Here is a 24500-nt window from a genome sequence, read left to right as displayed (position 1 = left end):
TCGTTTCGTGAAAAAAGTTCAATAATTATGGACGACCACTTATATTCGCGAAAGTGTGATGGTCGCGAAAATAGCGAGATTTAATCTCTAGTGAAAGTTTCTCACTTTACGATAATCGCACTGAAACTGCACAAACTGTACGAATAGAACAGAATGAAATGCGCTGGGAAAACATTATGGTGTATTTTGTCCGGCGCCCGGCATTCCCAAAAACATGTCGTGCATCCAATAAGTTAACGTGGACACAGAGTTTGTCACATTGAATACTGGTCTTAGGTATTTCTTTGAAGGACGCTGAACACACAACATCTAAGAGTGGAACTCTGATACGATGTACCCCCATGGGGAAGAGAAAAGTGTGTCATTATCCGATGTACTGTACTTCTTATCAGAACATATTTCATATTTCATTATTGGGCAACGCATCCAAACCCCGGACAAGGTCTGTACTAAGCAAGTGTATGTCTTATCAGGGTATGTTCTAGATGAGTTCAACTATAGCTAGCAGAGTGGTAGAGGGAGGGAGGGAGGGAGAGGGAGGGAGAGGGAGAGAGAGAGAGAGAGAGAGAGAGAGAGAGAGAGAGAGAGAGAGAGAGAGAGAGAGAGAGAGAGAGAGAGAGAGAGAGAGAGAGAGAAAGAGGGAGAGAGAGAGAAAGAAAGAGAGAGAGAGAGAGAGAGAGAGAGAGAGAGAGAGAGAGAGAGGGAGAGAGAGAGAGAGATCATGCATCGACCACGGCCGCATTCGCTCACCTTGAAGAGAATGTCCAGAATGATGCCAAGGCATCGCAGTGCGTCGTCGTGCAGCGACGGGTCTGCAAACAAGTTTGGATTTCCGAGCAGGCCCAGCATGCGTCTCCAGAGCACCGCCGCCGAAACGGGCGTCCAGCCACGCTGCCGTCCGCCCAGGACTACCTCTATTCCGTCCTCGCGACCTTGCTTGGAATCTAGATGAAACAAAGCGCCAGCAGGAGCAGCAGCAGCAGCAGCAGTAACAGCAGCAGAGAACCCACAGAGTATATTAATTATTAGTGCTGAAACGATTACGTTTTTTCCTTAGTGGCTTAGCTGATACCATAACGATCGGCTTATCGGCTAAACGATTATTATTGTAACTACATCAGTACATGTACATTCTGTGAATTTCAAAATTTTACGAGTCCAACAGTTACATCGCCAACGACGGAAAGCGGGTGCATAGATCCGATGTTCCCGCAACAAGTCTGTCAGCTGTTCGGACTGACCAGACGAATACAGACCAGACAGAGGCAACTCACTGGTTGCAACCCAAGTGCTAAAGCCATAATCCTTTTTTCGCTCTTCTGTGTAGTGTGAAGAGGTCAACGAACATGTAGAGCTCACTTTGATGAAGTAGGCAAGGCTGTGAGCGCTGTGGCTCAAAGCGATAGGCCCTAAATCGTGCGAGATATTTCGAGCGCCATTGTTTGTTGCGAGCGCTTCGTCTTCGATGAGTCTTGCCTCTTTCCTGTCAGGTTTCCTCCAACAGGACCAAGCACGAAGTAACTGTACTCATCTGCAGCCGATCAATGTTCTACTGCGCAAGAAGATTGCGTTTTCGCCAAGCCAGTGCCCCGCCAAAGACCATCGCCATGTCACAACGTCGGAACGAGTTCATGATGAGAATCATCATTCGCGCGAGCTTGATGAAGAACTATTTCGAAACACAACATAGTCTCTACCTCCGGGACGACAACTTTGCGCCGGTCCTGGAAGGGGAGAATGTCTCCAGCGATAAGAACGAAGACGACGGCGGTATTTCGGCAACGTGGAGTCAGCGGAGTTCGTCAAGCTCTTCCGCCTCCGTGATCCGGTACATGTCGACACGAGCGTGCGGGAACACAGCATACACTGTAGGACTGTTGCGAGAGTTTGCGGAAGGAGTCCAAGTCGGGAAATCCATCAGCTCCAAAAGCTACCTGTAGGTGGGCGATGAGACTCCAGCTTCAGACTACAACAGTCAGGACTTGTAAATAGTTGAACTTTGTGAAGCAGCAGATCGAGAAGTTAGTTGAAATCATAGCTGTTGCAGTATGTCGGCGCTATGTAGCTTGTATTTTTTTACGGAGAGTCGATCGCCACGCGAATGTTTCTCTCCTCACCGAGAGCTAGCTGGCCTCCAAACTCCGTCAGGGTCTGCCTAAGGTACCGAAGGTCCTTTGACTAGCTGCTGGCAGGACTCCATCAAATCCTTTAGCTTCAGCTCGGCGAGCAAAAGTCTCTCTCTCCTCCAACAATCTTTTCGGGATTGGTAAGAAAAGTAGTCAGCTCAAAAGACGACGACGGTGATCACGTCGATGTTTCTCAGATCGCGCTTGTAGTACTTTACACGTACATCGATGTTGCAAGTGGACAGTCATATTCGTGTCGTACACTCGGACGTCTCTTATCCGGGCACCTTGGGACCGGGCACTGCCCGTATCTCAGATTTGCCCGCATCTCAGGATAACTCATCTATCACGTACCATATCAGTTTTTGATGAAGTTTATTTGGCACGTATTGCACATGCTCAGGATAAAATAGAATCCTTTGATGAAAACGTGGGGATTACACAAGTTGGCAGTGACAAATAATGAAATATGCAATTGTGCATACGAAAAAAGGTTCAAAATCCCCAAATCCGAAGCATTTTGCCATAGTGACCTCAAGCTGAAGGTGCCCGGTAGAGAGACGTGCCCGTATCTGAGGCGTCCGGATAAGAGACGTTTGAGTGTACTCGCAACACTTTCGATGCATGCACGCTTTGTGCGACCCCAAAAGGGGGGAAATCCCACACCGAGTGTAAGTACATGTACCATTCTACTCGTTTAGCCGATAAAATCGAAATAACCGCTCGATCTATTTCTTATCGAGTAAGTAACGAGTAATCGATATAATCGTTTCAGCACTATAGGGCTTGAAAGTGGTACGTCACAGCATAGCAACAATTTCAAAAATTCAAAAATTGGATCCACTTGGATCCAGTTTTTGTATGGATCCAAGCACATTTCAAGCGGTCTTACCCACAGCATGGTGATGTAGCCAGTGAAACTGACTGATTTGGCTACTGGGGGCGGGGTTACAACTGGTGGCGAAATAAAAGTCACACCTGCATGCGACATGAGTGGGTTGCTATGCACCCACATACTTAGGCAATAGCAAAGTCACACCTTAGTGGATCCAAAAATAGAAATCTGATGTCAACTTACTACTCCCTGGCCGTTTTGACGTCATCACTTTCAAGCCCTATTAATTATTATGATTCATAGGCTTCATCTCAAGTCACATGACCTGATTCACTTCGAGGGAGCTGTCACATGACATAATTGACTTCAGTGGGGGGGGGGGGGGGTAGGGCTGACCCGAATTTGCCAGCTGAATCTCGATATTTTGCGGCATAATTTTGCTCGTGCATCGTCGAAATTTTGCTTTCATTTTGCTCGGTGTGCAATATTTTGCTTCCTTTTTGCTCGTGTCAGCTGTGGTTGCAAAGGTGTTTTGCCATGGCTTCCAGTGAAGTCTTGGTTATCACTGACTCGACTAGTGACACAGCTGAGGCCACTGAAGCGGCAGCTCCCTCTGGTGGCAGTGATAATGATCGTCAGGATGACAAAGACAAAGTATCAGAGTTTGTCGCCAGGTTTCAAGCTCCAAAGGCAGCCGATATTTTGCGGAAACGCTCCATGCCATCAAACCTTACAAAGGGTAATCCGGCCAAGAAATCCTGTCCTGGTCGTTCAAGTGACAAGTCTGCTAGCTTTGTACCAACCATTAACCCGAGGGACAGACTAAAGGAGTTTCCAGGCGAGGGGTTGAGCGTTGATGCTGGAAAATTATTTTGTTCCAGTTGTCGTGAGGAATTGTCAACAAAGAAGAGTTCAATTGCAGCACACATCAAGTCTGCCAAACACCAGCGCAGCAAAGAGACAGCAAAGCAGAAGTCTGTTCAATGCATGACCATCACCGATCATCTCCGGCAGTATGCAAGTCAATACCATCCCTCTGGTGAGAACCTGCCAGAGAACACACGCTTGTACCGCCTTCGAGTCACCAAATGCCTGCTGGAGTCGGGTATCCCACTCAGCACTGTGACGGGTGATTTCAGGGAACTTTTGGAGGAGGGAGGCTATCGTCTCACCACACCAGGCCATCTGAGGGAGTGCGTAACCGTCATCCACAACTTATTCAAGAAGGACTTGTGCAAGGAGCTGGAAGGTCGAAGTGTATCTTGCATTTTTGACGGATCGACAAGGCTCGGTGAAGCCTTTGCTGTTGTCGTGCGTTTTATCACAGATGATTTACGTATCTGCCAGAGGCTTGCTGCTGTTCGGTGCGTGGAGAAATACATGACAGCTTATGGTGTGAGTGGTGCTCTGGTCGACATACTCATGGAGAACCTGCGTGTGTCTCGTCGGAATGTACTTGCCTGCATGCGAGATGGTGCATCCGTGAACACTGCAGCCATCCGGAACCTCGAGCAGCTGTTTCCTTCATTACTGGATGTGACGTGCTTCAGCCATACGCTCGACCGTGCTGGGGAGAATTTCAAGATCCCCAATACAACAGAGTTCGTTAATGCCTGGGTCTTGCTTTTCTCACACTCATTCAAGGCTCGGCTAGCTTTCAGGGAGCGGACAGGCCTGAGTGTGAAGCTTCTATCGAAAACGCGCTGGTGGTCAAGATGGGAGGTGATTCAGCAAGTGGTGGAAATGTTCCCGGACGTCCATGGCTTTGTTGCATCGCAGACCGACATCGCACCTGCAACGGTGCGCAAGCTTCTCGCATTGCTCGATAATGCACAGACGAGAGGGCTGATTCAAATCGAGATGGCTGCTGTGGTTGACGCTGGTGAAGTAATTGTCAAGTCCACCTACAATTTGGAAGGGGATGGCCCTCTCGTGCTCATCGCTTATCAAGTCATTAAGAATGTGCAGGCATCGGTGCAAATGGCCAGCTTCCCGAAGGCCAGGCCAGGAGGAGACCCAGCAGAACCTGCGATCGTATGGCATTCAGTGCGTCGAGCCTGGCTTGAAACACTTCTGCAAGAAGTTCATTGGTGCTGATGGAACTCCAGCCGAGTTTGAGAAGCAGATGAGCTTTTTCAAAGTTGCAAGCCTCTTCAACCCGCGCATCATGGCTGACAGGAAGCCATCTGTGGAGGACTTCAAGAGTGCAGTCGCCAGCCAGCCGACAATTGCATCTCTGGCAAATGCTGTTGCTGCTGAAGTCCCTCGCTATGCAGCAGCTGTTGATGAGCTGGATTCGTCCGTGCAGCCACTCAAGTGGTGGCGTCGCCACGCTGATGATCTGCCTGCCTTGGTCAATGCATTGAAGGTCGTGCTATTGGTCCAACCATCCAGTGCGGCAAGCGAGCGAGTCTTCTCCCTGTTGAATGGTTTGATCAGCAGCCGACAAGAGTCAATGTTGGAGGAGACTGTTGAGGCCACATTGATGGCACGAATGAATGTCGAGAAGTTTTGCACAGACGATCTACCTTCACCTTAGTTTTTGATTTGATTGAAGTTCTGGTCCAAGCCTTGCAATGATCTCGTCAGCTTCTATTATTTTATCTTCTTACCCTTGCTAGTGCCATGGCAATGTTAGGATCTGTGCTGTCATTTCTTGATGAAATAATTATATTATCCTGTCGCTTCTTGATCACTCAACGATCTTGATCTTGATTTTCCACTCCGTTTGCCATGGTTTACTCCAGTAATTCATTGCTTACGCTGTCAATTTGTTCGAGATTTTTATTTATCTCTTCTTGATCACGATGAGTAGTCAACCCTTCTTGATCCAACGATTTTCATTTTGATTTTCCACCTTGTTTACTTCAGTATTTCGTTGCTTACGCTGTCAATTCGTTCCTTGGTTTTTTATTTATCTCTTCTTGATCACTATGAGCAGTCAACCCTTCTTGATCCAATGATGTTCCACCCCGTTTACTTCAGTAATTCGTTGCTTACGCTGTCAATTCGTTCCGCTCGCTATCGCGTGCATTCAACAAATGCTCATGGAAAGTCTGTGGGTTCTGGGCTCAGTGGGGTGGCATATTGCATGTTCTAAGGTGCTTTGGGTATTGATTGACTGTAGAATCCACTCAGATAGTGTCGATGGTGCTGCAGTGCAGTCACAGTGCAGCCAGCACGAACCATGTCGACACAATCATTCAAAGGCAGGGAGCATTCTGCCACTTTCAGCATGATTTTCCTCATTTTGCTGGCAAAATCTCGATATTTTGCTCGTATTTTGCCGGCAAATTCTTCTTCTGAAATCCTCGATATTTTGCTAGAAGAATTGCTAGCAAATTCGGGTCTGCCCTACCTGGGGGGGGGGGGGCTGTCACATGACATAATTGACTTCACTGGGGAATAGGGATTGGGGAGTAGGCATAGCCCGATTTTGCTAGCAATTCTGCTAGCAAAATGTCGAATAATTTTGAAAGGGAATTTGCTGGCAAAACGGAGCAAAATATCGATATGTTCGCTGGAATTTGGGAGATTTTACACTTATACCGTGCACGTGACTCATTTTCGCACAGGTTTCCCAACACGTGACTCACTTTTTCTCATTTATTCCAACACGTGACCCACTTTCGGTCAGTTGTCCCACATGTGACACAAATTTCGGAGCAAAAAGGGAGCAAAATATCGAGTGGCCCGGCAAAATGAAAGCAAAATATCGACGATGAACCAGCAAAATTTTGCAGCAAAATATCGAAGTTTCGCTGGCAAAATCGGGCTTTGCCTATTGGGGAGAGCTGCTGTCATGTGACTACTACATGTACTTACCACTCCTGGCATAGTTACTAACAGTTAGTATGTGACTCCAGCAGCAAATGTCACTATGCATGTGCCCTGCGAGGGATCCAACGCATAACACGCAACAAGAGGATCACCCGCGCACCATATCATCAGGAGCGAGTCAACAGTAACCCGCGTATGAAGCAATCACGGCAATAATGGGTATCCCCCCTCCCCTCCGTCATTACTCCAAGCATTACCTGGATGCATAGTTCCTGTGATCGGTTCTTCTTCTAACAGCTGACTGCCCACATTAGGCAAGGTCAGTGAACGATCCTTAGAAGCGGTGCTGGTCAGTGTAGGCCGGGCATGGGCTGCAGCAACGCACACACACGCACACACGTGAGAGACAATTCAATTTGCAACCGGTTTCTCTTCAACGAGATAGAAAGTGCACTTGTGCTGCGTTTATCCAGGCGGTCCTTGACCAGATATTGACCGTAACTTTGATTTTGCAACTGCAACGTCCGTAACACTGACTTAGATACGTTTTGATGCGGAAAGGCCGGAGATAGGGCATATGACATAACTAGTCCCACAAAAAATGACACAAGAGTAGTTAGTCATGTTTCCACTAAAACTCGAGCAAGGTAGCCCGGTAGACCCCCGAAGTGTCTGTGATTTTGGTGTTCGGATAACTGAGGGGCGAGTGTACAGTGAATACGAACAAAATGCAGGCGGCGATTTTATTTCACCAATACTAGGGTTTTGGGCACCTGGCCAGAATAGATCAAATCTCCGTCAAAATTTGGAACTTCGAGGTTGTCGGAGAGTGAGGTTCAGAATGCACGCGTGCTTTTGGAGGAAATTACGGGATAGGAGAGTGGTCAGTTCCATTCACAAAAAATTGAGCTCTGAACTTTCCACGCCCAGTTCTGAAAATCGTTGGTGATGTTTGCATCCTTCATACAGGTATGTGTTTGTGTGTGTGTGTGTGTGTGTGTGTGTGTGTGTGTGTGTGTGTGTGTGTGTGTGTGTGTGCGTGTGTGTGTGTGTGTGTATGTGTGTGTGTGTATGTGTGTGTATGTGTGTGTGTGTGCGCGTATGTGTGTGCGCGCATGCATGCGTGCCACGTACGTGCACATGCGTGTGTCATCTCTCAAGATGAGTCCCACAGCTCTGGGGTAGGATAAATAAGAGAGGTCTGCCTGGACTTGAGCCCAACAGATCATCAAGTAGGTAATGATTGCAGTGCTCTGTCTAGGCAAAATCTTCATTTAACCTGATGCTCAAATCTACATGTCAAAACCAACTGATGACAGTGCTGTGCAACCAACACACTATCGGCCGGATTGGTGCTGGCTAATTGCCTTGATCTCAGAAAGTCGGTATGACTGCTGGACAGACGTACATGCAGTCAGACGTATTCTATGTTACACAGTTGGGCACCTATTTCGAAACTGACCTTTCCGACTGGTAGGACTGTCCAGGCTAAGGGGCAAATCGCGTCTGTTTGCAGTGTTTGTGTTGGCCGACGACGGATGGGATGAAGCAAGGCTAGACGGCGCTGCGCTGTCTTCCGTGGCCAGACCGGGATCCGAAATGGACGCCAACGACGACGGGCGACCACTGCCGGAGTGGCCGTCGAACGATGACGACGACGCATTCGAGAGAGCATCGACGGTGGAGCGTACCTGCAGTGACGTGTTGCGCTGCACTGTAGCTCGCTGCTGCAATCGACCGTTGGGCCCGGTGCCAATGTGGGGCGAGTCGGTGACGCTGGCTCCCGGCGCAGCCAGGTCCGAGCTGTCAGCGTCCACCTCGGCCTGGTGTTGCAACGATGTGCTGCCGCCGTGCTGCGAGTGCTGCTGCTGCTGGCGCGCCGCGCTCTTCAGGCTTCCGCTGTTCCCGCCGCTGTTCCCGCCGCCGTTGGTGGAGCGTGCGGTCCTGTGCGACGGCCGTCGATTGTGGGTGACGGCCTTAAGCTGCATGTTGAACACCTGCTGAGCCATGATGTCTGTCAACATGTTCATAGCAATCTAGGACAAGAAGACGAGAGAAAGATTCAGTTGCATGTCAGCTACCGGGCACCCTCGGGACTGGACGCTGTTGGATACATCAAGAGTGCATAACCCCAAGAGTGTGCAACTGGGGTCTGGCTGCTGTAGGCCCACTGCGCGGCGGAATTCCAACATTACGTCATGCCGCTGAGGCACAGCTGTACAAAACTCCGCATTCCGTGGTGCTTGGAACCAGGGAGTAGTACAAGCGCAACGAACGAGTACGTCGTTTTTGACGTAATGTTGGAATTCCGCCACGCGGATCCCCATGTACAGAGTTGCACACTCTTGGGGTTATGGACTCTTGGATAAATGAATACTCTGGATAGCCGAGGCTACAACGCCATGTTGGGTTCACAACTACCACATCAACTGGACTGAGCATGCATCGGTCCAACACAGCATCCGAGGCGTATGCCGACATCTCTTCACGGGAAGGAAAACCACAAGGGGGGTGGCAGAAAATAGGATAGGGGGTAAGCAACAGTGCTTTACGGTGTACATCACCACCAGATTACCACACAATACAACAGAAGCAAACTTCTTGATGACCACAGTCATTATTCATACCATAGCTTAGTGGTAGAGTATCGATGGCCATAAGCGAGTGTGCCTGGTCCGAGTCCTGGCAGCGGCAGTCAATTTTTTCTTCAGACGTTTCCCGTTCCAACTCACTCAACCTTGTGAATATTTTTATTATATAATATACATATGTCTTTTGTTACTTACAGCCCACTGTTGAATAACGACGAAGTGTCGTGACTGATGGCTGAGCAACTCCAGCGTCCTGTTCCACATTTGAATCGGCGTGACAACAGCCAGGCTTGCGTTGACCATCAGCTGGAGCAGGGTGTTCAGCATGGCCGGTGCGATCTGCTCCTGTAACGGTGACTGACCCATGTGCTGGAGGACGTGATTGGTGGCGTGGAGTAATGTGGCGTGTAAATGCACCCTGTACAACACATACACATACACATACACATACACACACACACACACACACTGTACTGTACTGTACTTGTTGCTCACTGCCAAAACTGGTCACGTGAGTCCCCCCCGGGACACGGCTGTTTTTTTTTCGCGATTTTCGCTCACCTAAAATGGCGTCGCTGAAGGGGAAAAAAATCTTGATTTTCGTGATTTGACTTGAGGAAATTGGATGCGCATCTCAATGGATTCGCTTAGAACATGCTCCATTCACTCCGGTTTCGACTGAAGTCTCGATTTTTGGCTTTTGTATCGTCCCAGCTGCGCGTACATGCCTCACACGGTCCACTTCGTTTCATTTTCCTTGCCGATCGAGGACATTTCCCACTCGCTCTCCTGTACGTTGTGTTCCATATTTCCTCAACAGTTCTGGCGTTCCTAGCTCTGTTCCCGGTTACTGATTAACTAGTTCAGTTGAATTTCTCGTTGGTAAGTATCAGGGAGTCGTACTCAAACTAGGGAGGTGACACGGCACAGAAATCCGTGTCACAGGGGTTGACTCGCACCCGTGACCCCTCGTTGTTATTTTTGGAATAGTTCAGTCCAGTCCAGTCCGAAAGGTCATACTCGGATCGACTCGCCTTCTGTACTTCACCTCCAAGCGTGCAACGCAAGACCCGCAAAGTATGATTTTTCTGTGGGGAACGATTTTGCCATTGATCAAGTTTTTATTGGAGTGCTCAGGCATACTACGATTGCTGAGACGTCCCGAGCACGCTTGTTCAGGTTCTCTATTTTTGACGAGCCGGTCCTACAGCCCCCTACATTGTATCTAACGACATAGGAGCTGACAATGTAGGATTTCCCTGGAAATAATGACGATGGTGGTGTGACTGCTGCAGGAAAAATGCTGGCTGTTTATGACAGTATGACTAGATGTACAATATAGCTCTCTTGTATGGTACTTAACCCCTGCTATAAATGTGTTATTTAGGAAGACTGGTGTATTGTGCAAGTCATAAAGAAGAAATGGGGCAGATACACGACTTACAATTTTCAAAAACCAGCTTCGTGTTATGTGTAATTTGTGTCAAAATTGTAGTTTTTAGACATGACAATATCATTGGCTGTACTTCTCTAATATGGTACATAACCCCTGCTATAAATGTGTTATTTAGGCAGACTGGACCATTGTGCAAGTCATAAAGAAGAAATGGGGCAGATACACGACTTACAATTTTCAAAACCTGGCTTCGTATTATGTGTAATTTGTGTCAAAATTGTAGTATTTCAACATGACAATATCACTGGCTGTACTTCTCTTATATGGTACTTAACCCCTGCTATAAATGTGTTGTTTAGGAAGACTGGTGTATTGTGCAAGTCATAAAGAAGAAATGGGGCAGATACACGACTTACAATTTTCAAAAACCAGCTTCGTGTTATGTGCAATTTGGGTCAATTTTTAGTATTCGGATTAACCTAGGATACGACTCTGAAAAGTTCTGAACAGTTACCGCAACACTACACGCCGTTTCATAACTGCTGCTGTTGCCATCACTGCTATCAAGTAGTTCGGACATGGCAGGAGCTAAAAAAATTGCTGGTAGTCTTTCAAAGAATACTGGCGAGTGATGGGCTGTAAACGAAATGTGCTGCCTCAATAATTTCAAAAACTAGACACCCATGCGGCACGCTTGGAGGTGAAGTACAGAAGGCGAGTCGATCCGAGTATGACCTTTCGGACTGGACTGGACTGAACTATTCCAAAAATAACAACGAGGGGTCACGGGTGCGAGTCAACCCCTGTGACACGGATTTCTGTGCCGTGTCACCTCCCTAGTTTGAGTACGACTCCCTGGTAAGTATCTACGAAGTACATGGAGAAAATCTCATGAGAATCCGTGCACACAGTCCGAAAACCGTGCGTCAAAACAAATTGTAATTTTTCTTTCTTCTCACTGTAGTCACTGTGCACACATGGACGAACACACGCAGCACCTGCAAGAGGTGTGCCGCTTAGGCGGCAGGAAATTCTCTTCCTGTAAGCAGCCAACCCGCTACAGTGTGCAGAAACACGCTGACACTCTCCTGTCTGTCCTAAATGTCAATGTGTCACAGGACAAACAAAACATACATCCTCCGTATATATGCAGTCTGTGTGACAAAACACTGAAAAGAGCAAGTGGCACATCCAAATTCTGTGGTGGTGGTTGTGGCCCTGCCGTGAAATGGCAGCCCCACCACCGCACACACTGTGATTTTTGTTTGAATCACACTGCCAAGACCAGGGGCAAGCATCAGAAGAAGAAAACAGATTTACGAGGTGCGGCAGCGCCAGACGCAGCAGACGCACACAGTGGGCACGCGTGCGCAACACACAAGACAACAAGTGCAACAGATGTCCCAGGAGCATCATCTAGAAATGGCTTGGATACATCAGTGGACAGTGTGCGAGCCATAGCCAGCTGCATGCACAAAGCAAGCGCCGAGCTAACGAAGGAGAGATTTATTGATGAACATGCTATAGAAAAGTGCACTGTATGCAACAATGTTATCGACAATGTAGTCGAAGCAGCATTCTGTCAAGAGCTATTCTGCGTAGACTGCATATGCACATGGCTAGCCAGCAGCAGCCAGTGTCCAGTGTGCGCTGCACCTATGAGAGCGTCAGAGCTCAAGCAGCCAGGCAGAGTTCTTGCAAGGATAATCGGCAACTGGTCCGTGCGGTGTGACTTTCACATGCAATCACTGCAAGGTTGCCCAGCAGTTGTACCCCTCCGGAGTCTCAAGGAGCACGTAGCAACTTGCTCCTTCAACCCAGCAACAGATACGCCGCCAATCCGCACAGTACGACCGCTCTCAACAGTTGAGGATGTGCTGTCTGCCTCGCCTTCTAAACTGTGCGGTAATGTTGCCGAGCGTCTCACGAATCACTTAGTAGCATCGAAAGTACACGACGGCAGGCTGACGGTGCGAACAGGCACACATGGGAGACCGCAAGTTTATCAGCGCACTGTGGTGAGTAGTGTGCCTTCGGATCAGGCAGCTCCTAGCACACTGCGACGCCGCTCGTCTGAACTGGTGAGGCACGCAGACACTGTTTGTGGAGGAGCAACTGGAGCCAGAGCGCAGGAAGTTGCTGGACTTAGAACGCTCAGTAAACAAGAGCAGGATCAGCTGCTGCAAGATGCCGGCATACGCCACAGCACACCGGCCAAGGGCTCACTGCTTGCCTTGAAAGCAGATATGAACCTGCCATGGAACAGAGTGCGGCACCTGAAGCGCTGGCTGACTGGATTCGGCATCCAGCTGGAGTCCGAGAAGACAGCCCGAACATTCATTGCGCAGCAGGTTCCACAATACACAGCAAAGGAAGTGCCAATGAATAAGAAAGACGGCAGCATAGTGATGGCATGCATGGTGTACATGCCAAATCTCATTGACATCGTGATGCACTATCTGGACTTGTACGACACGTATGGGTGGCTGACCTGGCACGGAAATGTCATTCCGGAGTCCGAGATTTGGCTAAAGCTTGGCGGTGACCACGGCGGCCATTCCTTCAAGTTTGTATTCCAGGTAGCAAACCTGAAGCATCCGAACTCGCTGAACAACACCATTCCTCTGTGCGTGTTTGACTGCCCAGACAGCCCTGCCAACCTCCAGATCGCACTTGGAGTGTATGCAGACCAGGTGAAGGAGCTGCAAAGTACTATCAAGTGGAAAGGCAAGTCATTTGTGCTATTCTTCTTTGGTGACTATGATTACCAGACTAAGTGCTATGGTTTGTCTGGCTCGAGTGGCTATCGCCCATGTCTCCATTGCCTTTGTCCGAAGAAGCAGATGGAGCACCCGGCAGACAAGCGTGATACAGGAGATCATCAGGGCAGAACACTGGAGACAATAGCAGTGGATCATGCCAACTTTATCGCCTCTGGAGCAAATCTTTCGCAAGCCAAGCACCACAACAATGCCATCCGCCCAGTTATCTTGCCAATTCCCGTCAGCAACGTTGTTATTCCGTCTTTACATCTGGATCTCGGCATTTTCGCATGGCTGTATGACATCTACCTAGCTGAAGTCAAACAACTGGACGTGAAACTGGCAGCAGCAACTCTCCAGCCGTGTGCAGATGATCAGCTCCAGTTTCAAGAGCTAACAGTTCTCAGCGACAAAGTTCGGTCCGCCAGGCAAGCTATGGAGGATGCCCAGGCGAAGAGCGATGAACTACAGCAGCAGCTCCAATACGCAGTGCTCTTGCAGCAACACGCACCGACCAGCTTTCCCAACGTCAACATGGACACTGTAGCTGCAGCAATACAGCAACTGTGGAAAGCCGGCAGCGACGCCTTCACTGCTGCAAGTGCTGAGCACAGCAAACTCGTACAAGACTTAGACGAGATGAGAAAGAACAAGAAAGTCACAGGACCATGCGCGTCAAGTCTCGAGTCTGTGCTCCAAGCACACAATGTTGATCGGCAAGCCTACCATGGCGGTGCCTTCGTGGGCAACCATGTACATCGCACACTGCAGCCTGCCGTACTAAGAGCACTGATGTCTGCTCCAGTTGAGGTGGTTTCCACTCGTTGCCAGCAGCTCGTTGCTGATGCAGAAATTTTGCAGCAGCGGTACCATGGATTGTTTTCGGGATATGCCGACTGCAGCCACCGTTTCAGCCATTGCAACAGCATGTCAGAGGCCGACATCTCAAAGCTGGCTGACTGCATCCAGCTGTTTCTTCACAAATGCAGAGAATCCATAATCACCCGGCAGCTCGGCAACATAACTCCGAAACTACATCTCTTGGAGGAGCACACAGTCCCGTTCACCAGGAAATTTGGAGTCGGTCTGGGTCTACTCGCCGAGCAGGGCAGCGAGTCAATTCACGCCAGATTCAACAGGCTGAGTTTCGATTATAACGCCATTCCTGGGACTCTGCAGCGCCTCACAGCAATGTGCCAGCAACATCTCGTCGGGACATTGCCACAACATGACGCTGTTCGTCCCGCCACGGCATCAAGAAAACGCAAGGCGTCCGAGCTCGAGCAGTGATGCTTAGGCCCTGGACGCAGCAGCAGCTTGGCCATTTCAGCCCTGATCCAGGTAAGAAAAATAACAACGGTACTGCTGACTCCTATTTGAGCTCTGTAGTGACAACAGGAAGAGACGTCGTCCAGCAAAAACCTGCTGTGCATGACTGTCTACCTTCTCCTTCCTTTTCTTTCCTTGTTTGTTGTTGTCGAAGTTGAACACTTTTTGTTGTGCGACTTCAAAAGTTTGAATCCTTGTCCCGATCGCGGTGTTTGTTACCTTGACAAAGCACAGTTTTCGCGTGAATCCCACAGGATCTTGAAATCTTTTTCAGTTTTCAGAATATTTTTGAATTTCACCGTAAACCTGGGCGAAGGCCGCCATATTGTTAAGTGGTGGCCGCGAAACAGCCGTGGGGAGAGGGGAGAGAGACTCAAAAGGAATCTTGGAAAGATGACTCAATTGGTTATTGAACCGCCCAACGGCCGACACCCCTGAAATCCCCAAAACGCTGGGTGGACTTGAAAATGATCCCACTTATGGGCTCACCACACCTCAGTAAGTGGGTGAGGACAAGGTGCAGAAAAAGGATTGACGGTATCAGGGTATCCGTCCCGGGATCCATCTGCAGTTACCCCTGCCCCCAGTGAAGGTAATACTTGCTACTAGTGTGAGCGGCTAAATCAGAGTGGATCTGATAAAAGCTTCACTAGCACCATTGATTACACAAGAGTTAATCTAGCCAGAAGCAGTCCATGGTTAACAGGTATGTATACTTCAAATAGAAAGCATATGAACCCTGGAACCAACAAAGGTGGCAGGTACAACATTACACCTTCAAGCGGCCGAGCCTGTTGGCAACAGACCCAACACAATCAGGCATAAGTGTACCTACCAACCGAACTAGCTGGCACGCACACACACACACACGCACACACACACACACACACACACACACACACACACACACACACACACACACACACACACACACACACACACACACACACACACACACACACACACACACACACACACACACACACACACACACACACACACACATAGACACATATATACACACGCAAAGGCATACACACGTACACACACGCACACACACGCACGTACACGCACACACAGACAGACACACACACACACACGCACGCACGCACGCATGCACATATACACACCCACACAAACGCCCACATGCATGCACACATTTCGGCAATGTTGGGAAAGTGCCAGTGTGTGTGTGTACGTGCAAGTGTGTGTGTGTGTGCATGTATGTGTGCATGTATGTTTGCATGTGTGTGTGTGTGTGTGTGTGCATGTGTGTGTGCATGTGTGTGTGCATGTGTGTGTGCATGTGTGTGTGTGTGTGTGTGTGTGTGTGTGTGTGTGTGTGTGTGTGTGTGTGTGTGTATGTGTGTGTGTGTGTGTGTTTGGGTTCGTGCGTGTACACACATGTACATATGCATGCATACGTATGTACGTACGTACATACGTATGCATGTATATGTGTATCCAGTCCATGTGATCGCAACACATCACCACCGGGCTACGGCACACGACAGTGCCCTGCGCATATGCGTATCCAGGCTTACCATATGTCTGAAGTCATGGTGACGTGGAAGGCCAGCGCGCGGTAGAACTCAATGACTTTCTGACACGCCTGCTCCTGCTCGTCCATGCCCGTGCCATCACCCTTCACCGTGGCAACCAGTACCTGGCTGGTCTCCGTGATGAACACCAGCATGTTGCTGACGAAACCGGCACGCACGCCAAACGAGTGCGAGCGGGCAAGCTGTGTGCATGCGAGAACAAGCCCAAACATGGAAAGTCAGCCGTCAAAACTCATACCGAGAAATCTGTGCATCTGCGTATGACCGCATACAACCACTGGCTGCACCTTGGAACGGTTTTCGCTACCTGCATGTTCATTCCACTTTGCTTGCATGTATTGCTGAGTGAACATTACTGTGCTGGTCTGCATTCGTGGATCTCTATAATTATTGCATAGGCCGCGCGTACTCATCCGGCGGATATGTGTGAATAATAATAATAATTTCTTCTCACCCACAACATGCACCATGACGAAACTGAATACAATGCAAAAGCTCAAAACATTGTGGGATCGCACTGTGCCCCCTCCCACCATCCCCACCCCCGCATATGGGGATGAGCCAGTGGAGTTTCGGTCTTGCTTTTCTGTCAACGGAAGGTGCACTGCATATCCCAGAAGTACCCGCATGCTGTGCAGTCACAAGCAAGTGTCTGCCATTCGTACCTTGACGGACTTAATGGCGAGCAGAGCGTCGCTGGTGGACCGCGGGCGTGTTACATGTCGGTTGATAGACATTTGTGGAGAGGGAGGGACTGGGCTGGCCGCCGCGTCCTGCATGAATAACGGCCGAGTGTTCGGTGCAGCCTGCCGATGAATTAGAATAGCAGACATGCACGCGCATGCAAACACACACACACACACACGCAAACATACAGGCACACAAACACACACGCACACAGCGACCCTCGATTGTGCATGAGAAAGGCGTCGCTGCTCGTCAGGTTCAGAGTGTGCAGTCAAATGATCACTAGGTGTCGTTATTCGAGAGTTGTTGTTATGCACGGGGTCGTTACTCACGAGGTTGACTGTACATGTGTTCCTCAAGCATGCAGTAGTTCTGCAAGACACTCGATATGTAAGACTGAGACACTGTGCCGGCTTTGATGCACACTGCCGGACGACACGAAGCAAAAATGCTTCCAAAACCGGCTACCAGCAGTAGTACTCACCTTTGCCCACTGGTGGATCATCTCGATGACCATCTCCTGAGTCTCGTAGTGAAACCTGGCTGGAAGGAAGAATACCTGGGGTAGGAACAAGCCACGTGAACAAACACTGGATATTGGCCGCATGCCATACGGGACTAGCTATACCAGAAACGGCAGCAATGGCAGAATTGTGGGATGGGGTTCACGGTGGACACTGATGCACACACAAACAATACAGTACCGTCGGTCGCCGAAAAACTGGGGGGTCAGCCTCCTAGCCTAGACCGTTCTTATTTTCATGTATTACAGTCTGTGCACAGTTGAGTCACCGTGTATACATTGGTATGCTGTGCTTGATGAAATTCTAGCTTGGCCGTTCTTCGGCGCTCCGTTCTTCGGCGCTCCGTTCTTCGGCGCTCCGTTCTTCAGCGCTCCGTTCTTCGGTGCCTGACAGTACTGTAGACAACAATGCTGATCATTTCCACACAAAAATGAAAGGATTCCAGAGTAGCATGGGAGGAAAGACAAATTGGTGCATGTACGAGTTACGAATAACAGTCTACCAACGTAACCAGATCGTACCACGTTACCGTCAGAGCGTGTGCCAAAACTGACAGAGAGTACTGACACCTTCAACGACCTGACAACTAGCTCAAACGCATCTCCAAAGCACAACAACTTTCCAACTTGGAAAGCCTCGGTTAGGAAAAGATCGGGGAGGGAGGGGGGCACAGAGTCTGATGTGCTTGGCATGGACTGAGGCAGGCATGGACTGAGGCAGGCGCAGTACATTGAGAGAGTGAAGACGGAATGCGCACAAGGAGGACATTCCCTACACGCAACTTAGTGAATTACTTACACAGCGCAACACTTCGTGGATGAGCACCACGTTCTCGTGCGACTCGTACAGCACGTCGGTGACCAGCGCAGAGAGTTCCTCGCTGGCCAACTGCGCCTTGGCCGCCTCGCCCGGACTGTCCATGTCCAGGCTGCCCGGCTGCGACGAACGGTCCGGTGGCGGCGGACGGTCGGGCTGGAACGGGTGTACCGGCGAGCAGGGCGGCGCGTGCGCCTGCGTGCTCGTCATCCACTTCATCATCCAGCGCGCGATGGCGTCGACCACGCGACCCGTCACCCGGACGTTCTTCTGCTCGGGCTTGAGAAGGGACGGCTTGGGACACTTGAACATGCCTGCAGTCATTCACAGGCGGGAGAAACAACACACCAGGCAGTGAGCAATGTAATATATTTGAGCAAGCGGCGAGGAGACGACAATTTAAAAAACGCAACGAGGAGGACAAGCTGTATTGGCATGGGTCAAACGATGTGTTAAGTGTATTATATTATCAGCATTTCCGCCTTGAAGTGTAGCGATAGGATACTGAGTCTATAGCTTCGCTTTGGCTGAGTGACTTGGACTAGGGAGAGATAGCAGTGAGGCAACCAAAACCCAATACTAGTATGTCACAGGTACATAAGGTGAAACGACCTACATGTGCGGTGCTTGCACCAGAACGGGGAAGACAACTGCCTAGAACCATGGTGCATATTCTACTCGTGAACAGGGCATAGTACAGTAAAACCTGTCAATGTGACCACCTGTCCTAGAAGACCACTGAAACCAGGATCAAGGAATGCTATTTCCAGTCATCGGACCCTGGATAAGGAGACCACCTGGTAACAGAGACCAGGTGTTGAAGGTCCCATGAGCAGTCGTCTTAGACAGGTTTCACTGTAATTAAATACGGCCCGTGTAGAACACTGGCACTGTTCTCGTAGCTACCACCACGCAGAATTTTTGGTGGTGGTGATATTTCGCGAAAATCTATTTCGAAAAAGAAAACTTGTGAGGTTTAGCAATGCGAAATGACTTTTCTCGAAGTTATTTGAATCTTAAGGCCGATTCATACTTCACTTTTTGCGACGCGAAAGCGCGATGCGATGCGTTGAGTTTGCGACGTCGCACTTGCTTCGCAAACCAACGCAAACACCAAAACGCCAAAGTTGGCCAAGTTCGACTTTTCGCGACAGCGATGCGAGACGACAGCGCTTCACCGTGGTAAAAACAATGGCGGCACGGGTGCGTAGGAGTTCAAGGGATGAATTATTTACTTTGTGTGTATTTTGTCTGGAAATGTTTTCCAGGAGTACGAGTTGCTTTTCGAATTATTTCCCGGAGCTCGAGAACATGTTGTTGACAAGGAAGACTTTTTTGTATTTGGCTTTCATTTCCTTGCTGTCTACTCTTCCTGTACGGTAATACCAAGAGTGCATAAACAGTTTATGTACTCTTAGTATTACCGTAAAGTACCGTTGATTCGCCCCCTCTCTAATTCCCGCCCCCTGTCGATTTTCTACCTGTGAAGCGATTTCGGCGTATACAACTAAATACGATATTGAACCGACACTTGCACTGCTGTGCACAATATGTGCCAATCCAGGATGAAAATGTGCACAATGTAGCACATCGAGTCTGATCCTCCAAGTTGTTGTACATCGTACTGCACTTGACAGCCTTGATCTAATTCCCGCCCCCTGCCGAAAAACCGGCTGGGAAGCGACATGGCGTGGGGGCGGATCAACGGTACGTTACGGTACTGATTTTCATTTCCACACCTTGTATTTGACAATGGCTACGTTCGATGATTCACAGTCGTTTGCTGAGATGCTCCAAGACTCCAGCTTTCACTCTCAGCCCGAGTCACCTGAAGTGAGTGTAGTGGAAGGAAAGCCGAGCCACGAGGAGTACTTTGTCGAAGAGGTGCGACGGTACGGATGTCTGTGGGATAAAACCTCAAAGCATAACAAGGACAAGTGAGCTACTTGCCTTGCTTGCATACAGGTAGATGTGTTCTTTCAGATTTCTTGTCCATTTTACATGTACAGAAATTTATTCTTGGCTACAATGTAGTTGTCCAGTGTGGAATGTGCTGGAATGTGCACACTACACCGCAGTCATTAGATCGATCTGCCTTATATATTAGCATGCAGAATTGGGTGGAACTTGGATGGCTTGATTGGGGTTTCGACGCTTTTGTTCGGAATATGAAATGCCGCCAGTGACTGGGACAGGCTTGATCATAACATGGTCGCACCCACTGTACTCAGGGATACATAACATCGAGTATCAGCCTCGTTCGCGGCATGCCGGCATGGCATGGCAGGGAAATGTGCCCTATTTATGAAGTTCAATTGCAATTGTTCATTAAATTGTTGTCTCCGCATTGACCACTTCATCTACTTTATACCTGTAATCCAGTTTGTTTCATGTGCATGCTGTTTCCAGATTCCTGAAGGAGCGTGCATGGTTGAAGGTGGTGGAGTCGCAACCTGCCAAGGATCTTCAGCTGAGATCACTCGCCGAGTGCCAGAAGAAATTTTTGAAAGTATCTACGGGATACTTACGTGCACCTGAAGAGGGAGCACATCTCTAAGCTACCCCGGAGTGGTTCCGGAACCGTCTGTGTTCCTGCTCCTGCATGGCACTTGTGGAGTGCCATGCAGTTTGTAGACTCAACGATAAGGAAGAGGGCAACTACATCCAACACTAGTGAAGCAATATGTGTCCCCCCTGCCTCTCCAGCTGTGCCTCATTCCCCCCTCGACCTCTTCTCTCTCTTCCTCTCTCGCCTTCCTCTCTCCCTCTCTCGGCTTCCTCTCTTCCTCTGGCCCTGTCTCCTCTTGGTGAGGATTGCTCAGAGGAGGAAGCACTGGACAGCCCAGCACCCGCCATTCTATCAGCACCACCTGTGCCATCACCAGCTGCTGAGAAAATTGCAACAGCACCAAAGGCCAAGATACGGCGTGCTGACGACGTGGACCTTACTAGTAGTTTGGTATCTACGGCTAACACCGTGTTGTCGCTGGCCAAGCAGAGGGTAAATGCACCAGCCAGCGACAACGAAGACACCGCCTGGTGCAATGCACTTGCCCTTAGCATGGAACATTTGTCAAGAAAAACCAAGGCCCAGCTCAAGGCCAAAGTTCAGAAGCTTTTGGCCGACTTTGAGGAGTGATTCTGTGCAGTTGTATGATTGCCAGATCAGAATACCGGTCATCAGGTCATGTAACATAATAATATTATGTGATTGTTTATCGTCAGATTGATTCTGTGCAGTTGTATGATTGCCAGATCTCCAGATCAGAATACCGGTCATCAGGCCATGTAAAATACAGTGCTGCTCAATGAAATCCAGTCGCGTCACTCAAGTTTGCGCCTTGCATAAGTCCGCGTCCCAGTGTCGCAGGTCTATGGTCGTGTACTTTACTGACGCGGCTAGATCTCATTGAGCAACACTGTATATCATAACACTCGTCTCTCACAAAATGAAAAGAAACACGAGAACAACGTCACTGGATTTTTCTAGACAAGCATGCACATGGCAATAATCAAGTTTCCCGGCACAACTTCCTGTTGCCAAGAGAACAACACTTTATACACTGTAGTTGCAAAAAAGTTGACCACGTGAAGTGCGACTTGAGGCGACTCGCAAAATGACCTGAAAAGTATAAATCAGCCATCGCCATCGCCAGACATTTCGCACTTTCGCATCACGCTTTCGCGTCGCAAAAAACGAAGTATGAATCGGCCTTTATAGTACCGTACCATACAGTAGAGTCGCGCGCTGAAGAACGTGGAGCCCAAGAACGTCCAGCCTGAAATTCTAAGAACGCCACAGCCTAAAGATAAGAACAGAGGTGTTGGTTTTCTGGCAGCTTGTTGGATACATATGATCCAGTACGGATTGTTTCTAACGTGCCATAAGAACGCAGCCAGATTGCTGAAAAATAAGAACGTCCCAGGCTAACCCCTTGGAAACAACGTTCTTGGACGCGCGACTACTGTATATGCAGCTCAGTCTCAAGCAGGGGCTGTAAAATTACTACTCCCTGTAGTCAAATGGGTACCGAGAAAAGAGAAAGTTACTTTCGCAAATCACTGCAACTTTGCGTCCCAAGTTTTCGAAGTTTCGAGCTTTTTTTCTGTACTCATTCCCAGACTCGAATTTTCTTTCGAACTTTCGCGTTGCTAAACGTCCTTAATAGTGAGGTTCTGTTCTACGTTATGGGAACGCGACGCAAAGAATCACGCGAACTTTCTTCGCGTTCCCGTCACGTAAAGAAATCCTGTTCTGCTCTACGCTTCACGTAGAGAAGTCACGTGGAATGTGTACTGGGAATTTCCCTTCCATATTTGGCAGTTTTCTGCCTGCACTCGAATGATACCCAGCAGATCCGTACGCATTTTCCTTGCGTGTGCCACAACGTAGAGAACCTCATCTACGCGTAGAAATCTGGACCCAAAACACGCAAAGCCGTAGACTCTAACCCAGACACCTGCTCTCTACGTGATTTCTCTACGTTTCACGTATAGCAGAACCTCTCTAATGTTTAAAAAATCCCCAATCAAATCCATTCCCGAACATGTCATGATACCATGTAAAACAGAGAGGTTCCAGGCTGTCCAAGAGAGTGCTCGTTTTATCGTTGGGGGGCTAAAGGCATCATCAAACGTGGAATTCCATCTCATAATCAGAGTTTAAGCCTTACTCTTTCCGCCGTCAAACGGCCCATTGTGCAGGCGGGCCTCCTTGAACAGCGCAAAGAGATAGTGCTTCTTGAACAAATGGAAGAGCAGATCAAACCCGTTGTGCGGCGCCGCGTCTGTATCCCAGATGGTCGATACGCACTGTAGATACGCACCGGATACAGAGCAAGAAGAAAGGACAGCACAGAGATTCAGCAAATCCATCATTAGTAACCAGAGTTTGTAGCCACACATGGCTTTTATCGCTCTATTTGAAGTGAAGAGATGCATTCAGCGTACTATGCGATCCGGGGTCCCTATCTCAAGTTTGTTGAACTTGAAGTAAATTGTTGACCGTTCGCGTATTTTCAGGACTGTTTTGATATTTGCTGTGTCGCCTATTCTGCAGTTGCACGCGTATAAGCACCTCATTAACCCCGCCCGTTCCTCATTCTTCCTTCCTTTTGGCAAATGCTGTTTTCTTATACATTGTGTAATTACTCAGCATTATTTGCAATAAAAATTATAATAATGCAAGTCCCTGAAATCTTGAGCTCGTACTCAGCCACATAGTGACCACTAAGTTCGATTAGAGGAGCTCCTAGTTCTGGAACAGTAGATGCACCCAGCTCAAGCAGACCACACACAGAGAGACTACACAACAAAGACATGCTGCACCGCTGCCTTCACTCCATGAACAAAGGATAGTGGCGGAGTGAAGAGAGCAAGAGGTTTGTTGTTCTTTCCCACCCCGATTGACTTTTCTTAAAGTGCACAAGCTCAAATGCAGCCACTTCACAGCACAGACAACCCTACACAATCACTAACGCACGTGCTCTCTTTGCTGCAAAATTCCAGATCTCAATAACTGTTACACCAAAGAGACCGCTTGCGCTCGTGTTGGTGTGTGTGTGTGTGGGGGGGGGGGGGGGGGGGGTTCCTGATTGGCTTTTCTCATATGTAACAATAGTAATTACTTACCTGTGAAGTCAGGCTTTCTAGGAAGTCCTCCAGCATCGCTACTGTAGCGACGTCAGTCACTGTGTCAGAGCCTTGCAGATCCGGGGCGGAGGTTGTGACATCCGGGCCAGAAATCCAAGCTGCACGGCATGGCATAGGTGCAATACACATTGAATGAAGCAGTGCGACGTGTGTGTGTGGGGGGGGGGGGGGCACTAAATTCTGGCGGTGGAAATAGCTCCACCGCCTTCTCCAAGAATTTTATCTAATTTTTAAGACCATTTACTAATTTCTCGCCATTTGTAATAATCCATCCCTATGAGCTACACAAATGATAAAGTGGCCGCCGGCGCTATGCGTATTCTGCATTGTGGCCACACCGCACTCACAGTTCTCAGCTCCATCCCACGGCACGCCGCTGGACCTGCGCTCGGACACGGGCACAATGCCGGGCACCACGGACGCGAACAGGTGCTCGGCGA

General features: G+C 49.0%; 1 protein-coding gene across 1 annotated transcript in view; it reads right to left on the bottom strand.

The window, feature by feature from the left end:
• The window catches only part of LOC135818292 (ral GTPase-activating protein subunit alpha-2-like), a 48587-nt gene that overhangs the window by 19122 nt on the left and 4965 nt on the right, over positions 1 to 24500 (bottom strand). The window contains exons 6-16 of the mRNA XM_065331643.1: positions 24408 to 24500; positions 24040 to 24158; positions 23082 to 23220; positions 18391 to 18722; positions 17553 to 17627; positions 17047 to 17187; positions 16364 to 16563; positions 9528 to 9750; positions 8204 to 8777; positions 6999 to 7112; positions 751 to 944 (exon numbers count right to left, since the gene is read on the bottom strand). The exon at positions 24408 to 24500 is cut by the window's right edge and continues 67 nt beyond it. Of these exons, the coding sequence (XP_065187715.1) occupies positions 751 to 944; positions 6999 to 7112; positions 8204 to 8777; positions 9528 to 9750; positions 16364 to 16563; positions 17047 to 17187; positions 17553 to 17627; positions 18391 to 18722; positions 23082 to 23220; positions 24040 to 24158; positions 24408 to 24500 (2204 nt within the window). The remainder of the gene's footprint in view (positions 1 to 750; positions 945 to 6998; positions 7113 to 8203; positions 8778 to 9527; positions 9751 to 16363; positions 16564 to 17046; positions 17188 to 17552; positions 17628 to 18390; positions 18723 to 23081; positions 23221 to 24039; positions 24159 to 24407) is intronic.

Source organism: Sycon ciliatum, chromosome 5, assembly GCF_964019385.1.
Source record: "Sycon ciliatum chromosome 5, ocSycCili1.1, whole genome shotgun sequence".
In the NCBI taxonomy this organism is placed as follows: domain Eukaryota; kingdom Metazoa; phylum Porifera; class Calcarea; order Leucosolenida; family Sycettidae; genus Sycon; species Sycon ciliatum.
Note: the sequence above shows the minus strand (reverse complement) of the source record. Positions and strands in the feature narration are given on the sequence as shown.